General features: G+C 52.6%; 1 protein-coding gene across 1 annotated transcript; it reads right to left on the bottom strand.

The window, feature by feature from the left end:
• Positions 1-3,112: 3,112 nt before the first annotated feature.
• On the bottom strand, positions 3,113-6,866 carry SELENOW (selenoprotein W). The gene is made up of 6 exons (XM_079907351.1): positions 6,721-6,866; positions 5,223-5,247; positions 5,065-5,118; positions 4,811-4,885; positions 4,606-4,704; positions 3,113-3,505 (listed from the first exon to the last, which is right to left on the bottom strand). Exons 1-5 carry the CDS (start codon positions 6,765-6,767, stop codon positions 4,624-4,626), a joined length of 282 nt encoding a protein of 93 aa, XP_079763477.1. The 5' UTR covers positions 6,768-6,866; the 3' UTR covers positions 3,113-3,505; positions 4,606-4,623.
• Positions 6,867-7,310: the final 444 nt, after the last annotated feature.

Genomic DNA, 7,310 nt, shown 5'->3' with positions numbered 1-7,310 from the left:
TGGGCAGGGCTGTGTGACCGTTCTGGCCAATGGGCTGCAACTAGAGGTGACGGGCGTCACTTCCCAGCTGATGTCTTTAAGAGCTAGCACGTGTCTCTTTGTGCTCTTTTCCAGCCATGCGGACTAAGGATGCTGTGGGTCCAGGTGCAGCAACAGGAGAACAGCGTCCATCTGTCTAGATCTGCACTATCCAATAAGATAGCCACTAGCCACAAATGCCATGAATTTGAATGTGTTCAAATAAAGTAAAATAAAAATTCAGTTCCTCAGTCACATCCACCACCTTTCAAGCTCTATGTGGCATGTGCCCAGTGGCCATGGTGTTAGAGCAGATGCAGAAAAATTCCATCACCACAGAAAATTCTATTGGACAGTACTTCTCTAGGCCACTGAATGGGTGCAGGGAGGACAGTTGCCCTGGAGAGGGCTTTGCATGTGTTGCATTAATCCATTGAGATTTGGGTTTGGTTTTGTGTATTTCCACTGAAGCATAACCCAGCCTCGCCTGACCCACCACATTTCTTGCTTAAACAAAGGATTTGAGAGTCTTATGTCATTTACTTCTTTTTTTTTTTTTTTTTTTTTTGCGGTACGCGGGCCTCTCACTGTTGTGGCCTCTCCCGTTGCGGAGCACAGGATCCGGACGCGCAGGCTCAGCGGCCATGGCTCACGGGCCCAGCCGCTCCACGGCACGTGGGATCCTCCCGGACCGGGACACGAACCCGTGTCCCCCGCATCGGCAGGTGGCCTCCCAACCACTGCGCCACCAGGGAAGCCCTGTCATTTAAATTATCAAGTGGTGGGTAATGTGACTTGGCTAAACCAAATGGAGAGCTGAAGATAACACCATGCAGACTCCAGTGGCGTTAAGATCAAACTCCATCGAGGCTTAGTTGCTCACTAGCCTCTCTCTGTGGTCTGTCTCCACCTACCCAGTTTAGATCTAAACCTCCAAAGAATTGTTTTACTACGAGAACTGTCAGAATCATTAGAAATGAAGACGTGTGGGGTCTTTGTTTCTTGTCGCTATTATTGATGGTTGTCATGGGAGTCTTCCCAGATGTCACTGGGAATGGACCCATGGAGTACAGGCACAGTCTCATGGGTCATCAGCATTTGTCTTAGGGGAGAAACAATTTCTGTCCTCGCAGAACGAGCGGCTCAAGGTTTGAGAGTTCATCGGGTTAGAATTGTATTATATTTGAGGTAAGTGTGGACTTCATGACCATCAAAAGCATTAAGAGTTCCTCAATTCTGAGGGAATCTAGCGGTCTTCATGTGACCTTCTGCCAGGAAGGTTATAAAAAAAATCATTGCTGTTGACCCAGCTGTTCCACTCCTAGGTGTATGCCCAAAGGAACTGAAAACTGGTGTTCAAACAAAAACTTGTATGCGAACGTTCATAGAAGCACTATTCACGGTAGCTAAAAAGTAGAAACAACCTAAATGCCCATCAGCTGATGAAATGATAAACAAAATGTGGTCTATCCATTCAGTGGAATATTATTCAGCCATAAAAAGGAATGAAGTTCTGATGCCAGTTACATCATCATGACATGGATGAACCTTGAAAACATTATGCCGAGTGAAAGAAGCCGGACACACAAGACCACATATTGTATGAATCCATTTTAACAGGGAAATCTATAGAAACAGAAAGTAGGTTAGTGGTTGCTCGGGGCTGGGGACTGGAGGGGTGCTGAAGCATGCGGGGGTTCTCTCTGAGGTAATGAAATGTTCTGGAGTTGACTGTGGTGATGGTTGCAAATATCTGTGAAAATACTAAAGAACAGTGCATACTTTAAATGGGTAAACTGCATGGTATGTAATATCTCGGTAAAGCTATTTTTAAAGAAAAAAGTATTTCTGAGGCTGTGATTTTTTCTGATTTTCAGACACTTATCCTCTTATCTTTTGCCCAATGACTGGTCTCTTCCAGCTGTGGTTTCTTAGACGTCTCCAACTTAGAAACCTTCGAGATGGGACTTTTGCATCCAGGGGCTTCTTTGTAGTGTCTAGTGGATTTCCTCACCTCACCCAGGCCACCCAGCGGCCTGGCCCAGAGAGGGTGAACTGAGGCATAACCAGGCATGGTTCATCTGCTACAGTATTTTCCAGAGTTTTTGTAGGAGAACTGTTAGAGCTCCCGATTTGTCAGCCCACAATGAAGGTGAGAGCCGTCAGAACAAAAATACCATCCTCCTGTTTGGGGCCCCTTTTATAAATATTCTAGTGGGTTTTATACAGACTAAATTCTGTTCATATGTCCTAACGATTTGAATCAACTTTTCAGGATACGCAGATGCATGTAAGACATAATGGCCCTCAGTGAAAGGACTTCTGAAAGAACCTATTTTAAATTTCGAAACCTTTATTTATTAATACCCGCCAGGACGTACCCTTTACAAAATGGATCCTAAAGGCAGTTTTTAAAACCTCAGTGACACACACATCTTCAGGCTCCATCCCAACTGTAATCAGCTGGGATAATGTCAAGACGGAGTTCTTAAAAAATGAATTAACTGTGGTTTGTACAAAAGTGGCCAGTCACCCCTAACGCTTAGTCTTGTCACATGAAATACCAGGAAGTGGGCCCGCGAGACCTCCAGGCACTTCCCAGTGTTCTCAACACGGGCAGAACAAGGCATCTCGAGACCCAGGCTCAGACCTGACCCCCGTTACTTCTGCCTCATTCCATTGGCCAAAGCAAGTCATGTGATCAAACCCAAAGTTAGGAGGTGAGGACGCACAGCTCATCTCTAGTGTGAGGACGGTAAAGGGGGTAAGGCATACACGCGAGGAGGGGATAAAATACAGGGCCCCAAAACACAATCTATGACACCACCCAGCACCTTTCTTCCAACCACTGCCAGCTTTCTCCTGAACACAGCAACCAGGGACCCACTTCACCCTGGAGGACTTACACCAGTGATGGTTACACGCAACTCCAGGTGGCATCCAGAGACCACCGTAACCTTGGCTTTGGGGACCACCGAAAGTTCAACCCTGAAGTTAGTTACAGCTCTGTACATATCAAATCACTAATTTCCTGGACTGGAGACCAGGGGCAGGAGGTTCCAGGGTAAAATGGACACACGCAGACACACGCACATTTTGTTAACTTCATCAACATTTATTGAGCTGTGAACCGTTGCAATCACTGCTGAAATGTGAGACTCACCCATCCTGATCCGCTCTCAGCTTCCCCTTGAAAAGGAAGCCTGGAGCAGGACCGCCCCAAACACCAGAGGGTAGAAGGAAGACATGGCGGGGTGCAGGGAGATGAGGGACAGGGGGGGAAAGGAAGAAGCGGGACCAGCGTGCAAAGTTAGACTCCTGGGGACACACGCACACTCCCACACACGCAGGCAAAGACCAGGGGTGTCCATCTCTACCCCAACCGGCAGCCGTGAGAACATCAGGGAAGGACCAGGCGTCCACGAGACATTTCAGTCCTTCCTGTCATGAAGCGTCTGCCGAGAGGGGCTGGGCCAAGGTCACTGGACTGCGCAGAGAGAAGGGGGGAGGGGGCTTCAGACTACAGGGAGAGAGGCCAGATTAAAGGGAGTCACTTCCCTGACTTTAACCTCTAAGCTTTTGCTGTAGTAAACTGCAACCATGAGCAGAACAGCTCTGCTGAGTTGTGTGAGTCCTTCAAGAGAATCGCTGAGCTTGGCGGTGGTCTCGAGACTCCTGAAACTGCGCTCAGAAACCACGCGAACAAGAACCATTCTTCCCCTTTCTTTTCTTGCGTAAATCCCATTTTTGCTTATTTTAGATGAAATCACCCATTGGTGGACTCCTCTGAATCTAAGCAAACCTTGTGCTGATTTAAGCAAATGCCTCGAGTTACTGACAGTTTGGAGGCGGCAAATGGTGTGTTTATGCAAGGGATGCGCCGTTTGTCTTTAGGAGTTCAAACCCCACAAAGGTGGCCCCCCCCTCCACCCCCCACCCCCCCACAGCAACAGCCCACACATCGCCAGCTCATGCAGCTTTGGAATTATGAAATTCTTGATTTTCTTTTTTTAATCTGGGGAGACTCACTTCTTTTCAGACCTGCACAGGAGGCAAGACATTCATATTTTTGTACTGCTTTAATTCAAATTTGCGGGTCCAAATTCCCACTGAAAGCAACCTCGCTCTGCTCTAGTGAGGACGGTAAGAAATGGACCTTGAGTTCAAAGCGTTTCAGAACCAGGTTCCTGGTGCAAAGCATGCTGGGGGCAGGCACCTGGGTCCCCAGTGCCCTGGCACAGGACACTCAGTGCTAGCACACCGTGGGGCGGGAACTGGCGCTCAAGCTTAGAGGGGGGCAGGAAGTGCTTCTAGGCTCTCAAAAGCCAGGAGCCAGAGCTTGGTTATGGCTTGGTTAGTAACCAGGGCCCAGTTCCAGGACAGGTTGGGTTTGGGGCTCATCTAGAACGTACAGGCTTGAAAATCGAAAAGCAGGCTCAGAAAGTGCTGAAAAGCAGTTCTACGGTCCAGAGAACAACATGGAAACCGCTACTTGTTCTGGTATTGGGCTGGACACTAGTGCTCGGGTCTGGAGCACGTTAGGAACAGGAGTCGTCAATTGTCATCTAGGCGCCGGGTCCCCCTCACCTCTGCCCTCAGGGCCCATTAGGCCTGAGCCAAAGCGGCTTTGATGGCGGCCACCAGCTTCAGAAACTTGCTCTCCGTGTCCACATAGCCATCGCCTCCCTGGAGAAGGGAGGAAGAGGCGAGGGATGAGCTGGGACCAAGATGCCAACCCCAGTCCCAAAACCCCACTAGCCCCAAATGGGGCAGAACGGACAGACAGACATACCTTCTTGGAGTGAACCAACTTCCCCGCTACCAACACTTCAAAGAAACCGGTGACCTGGGGCGTCCCCTCGCCGCACTGGGGAGAAGGAGAGGTGTTGGCAGGGCTGAGATGCCCTCTTGGGGACACCCGCCGTTGCCCAAGGAATGGAGAATGGGTGCGAAGGGTGGGGCTGACCCACACCACCCCCACCGCCATCCAGGGCTGAAGGATGGACATGACCCATGTTTGACTCCTTCCCCATCCCCAGGACCCACGATGTCCAGGCGTCCAGGAAACTCATCTTCTAACTTCTTCTTAAGCTGAAGATACTGCAAAAGGGGGTGCGAGGTCACAACAGGGGTCCACAGGAGCCACGCCAGCTAGCCCCCCTCCCCCATCTTCCAGGGGTGCCTCTTGGGACCACTCTGCTTACCTTGGACTTGTAGCCTCAAGCGCCACTGGTGGGAGGGTGTCCAAGAGAGTGGGTCCCGGGAGAGAGAGGGAGACGGTGGGGATCCAGGGAGAGGCAGGAGCAGAGATGGAGGGAAATGGGGGGGAGCAGGAAGAGATGAAGAGGGACACAGATGACAAAACCAAGCAAGGCACAGACACCCTCAAGAGAGAGGAGAGACACACCGAGTGTTGGGGGGCAGCACACAGATGGGGAGGCAGGGGCACAGGAAGGGGAGAGCCACCCACGCGAGGAAATTCAAACGGGGTGACAAGGAGAGGCCACAGCGTGAGGCAGAGCAGAGGCGGAGACAATGGAGAGAACTGGGTTAGGACAACTGCTGAAATAACAGCTCCACCCCCGCCCGTCCAAGGGAAACCATTATTCTTGGATCCCCAAGGCCCTGCCAGGCCCGAGGATGAAATTTAAACGCCTCCCCAACCCCCCACGGGAGGCTATTTTGGAACTGGAGTCTGGTGCACAGGCACCCCCCCCCCGCCCCGGGTCTCAAAATTTCACTTCACCCCCTGCGTGACCGAGTGGCCAGGGACACCGCTAATGCTGTGACAGATGTGAGCCTTTCATAACCCCCTCTGGACATCTCACAGACATGACAGCCAGTGGACCCAGATTCGGGTAACCTGTTATCTGCAGCCTGAACCTCGAGCTACCGACCTGCCACTGCCCCACTCCCAGCCTCAGTTTCCTCACCTGTAAAATGGAGCTAGACACACCCCCTCCCCCACCCCCACTCAAGGGGTTTCTGGGAGAGGAAATTCACTTAACATGTATTTATTCAGCGCCTACAGGCCAGCATGCCTGTGCATGCCAGCACAGTCCTAGGGGCCAGGGCGATCAAGCAGTCTACAGGACGGAACATTCCCTGCAGACCTGGCACTTTTTCACTCTGAACGGAACAATCAGATCAAATGTTTAACACCCAACACACAGTATTCCCTCCGCGGTAACGTTAAGATCACTCCCTCTACAGACGGGAAAAGCGAGGTCAGAAAAAGACTAGGGTTAGTAGCGAAAGGCATCCACTGTATGCATTCAAGTCCTTGCCAAACGCTGGCCAGAAACTTCTCGAACCTTCTCGACTCTGGCCGGCCCCACCCCACGACTGTTCCAGGTACTGGGGGAGGGGAAACCGAGGCGCTGACGGAACCTCCTCTCCCATTACACACTGACCCCCACCTGCTCCCCACACTGAGTCCCGGAATCGGGGGGGTTAAAACAACACACACGTGTCGCAGTTCTACCTTTTGAGACCTGAGACATCTAGAATGTTACAAACTGGGGACGGGGTGGGGGAGGGCAGAGAAATCAACGTCCTCTGTTTCCCACCCCTACGGAATCCTTTTCCCAGTGGAAGGATCCCCATGGGTTCTGCCCCCGACGTCCCCAGCGCCCAGCTCCGCTGGGACAGGGCGGGGCCCGGGCGGTATTCGAAGAGGGGATCTCCGGCCCTCGTGCTCACCAATAAACGACTCGAACGGCAACAGCCATGATTCCGGACCGGAGCATCCGCTACAGTCCGAACACCCGATCAGCACTCCTGCGAGAAAAGGCAAGGTGGGAGCCCCGAGGCGGAGCATGCGCAGAGAGGCCTGGTACTGGGCCTTCCACAGAGCGGACCAACGCCGCGGGGGGGGATGAGGGGAGAAAGGCCCCACAGCGGGGACAAAGGGGGCCCTACGGCTCACCACCACCCTGAGGGCCCCGACGCAAATCTCCCTCCTCTCGCCCTGTGAGGCCAGGGAGCATACCGGCAGAGGGAGTCCCGGGAGAAGCCTTTGCGCGCCTCCTCCCGGATCTCCCCCTCCGGCCTGGAATGGTATGGCCTCGCGGGGCGGGGGTTCAGGGCCGACTGCTACTAGGAGGAAACGGAAGTACAAGCGAAGGCGGTGGTTTTGCAGCGAGGACCTGGGGGGCGGGGCCGGAGGGGAGGCCGAGGGCGGCAGCGAGGCCGAGAGGGCTGAGTCCGAAAGGATTTGGGGTACTCAGGGCAGCCCCTGAAGCTGGGGTTTCCAGTGAGCGCTCCAGGGCCCCTGCTGCCTTATTAAAGCC

The sequence above is a fragment of the Stenella coeruleoalba genome, assembly GCF_951394435.1.
Source record: "Stenella coeruleoalba genome assembly, chromosome: 20".
Taxonomy (NCBI): Eukaryota; Metazoa; Chordata; class Mammalia; order Artiodactyla; family Delphinidae; genus Stenella; species Stenella coeruleoalba.
The sequence above is the reverse complement of the archived record's forward strand: the minus strand, read 5'-3'. Positions and strand labels throughout refer to the sequence as shown.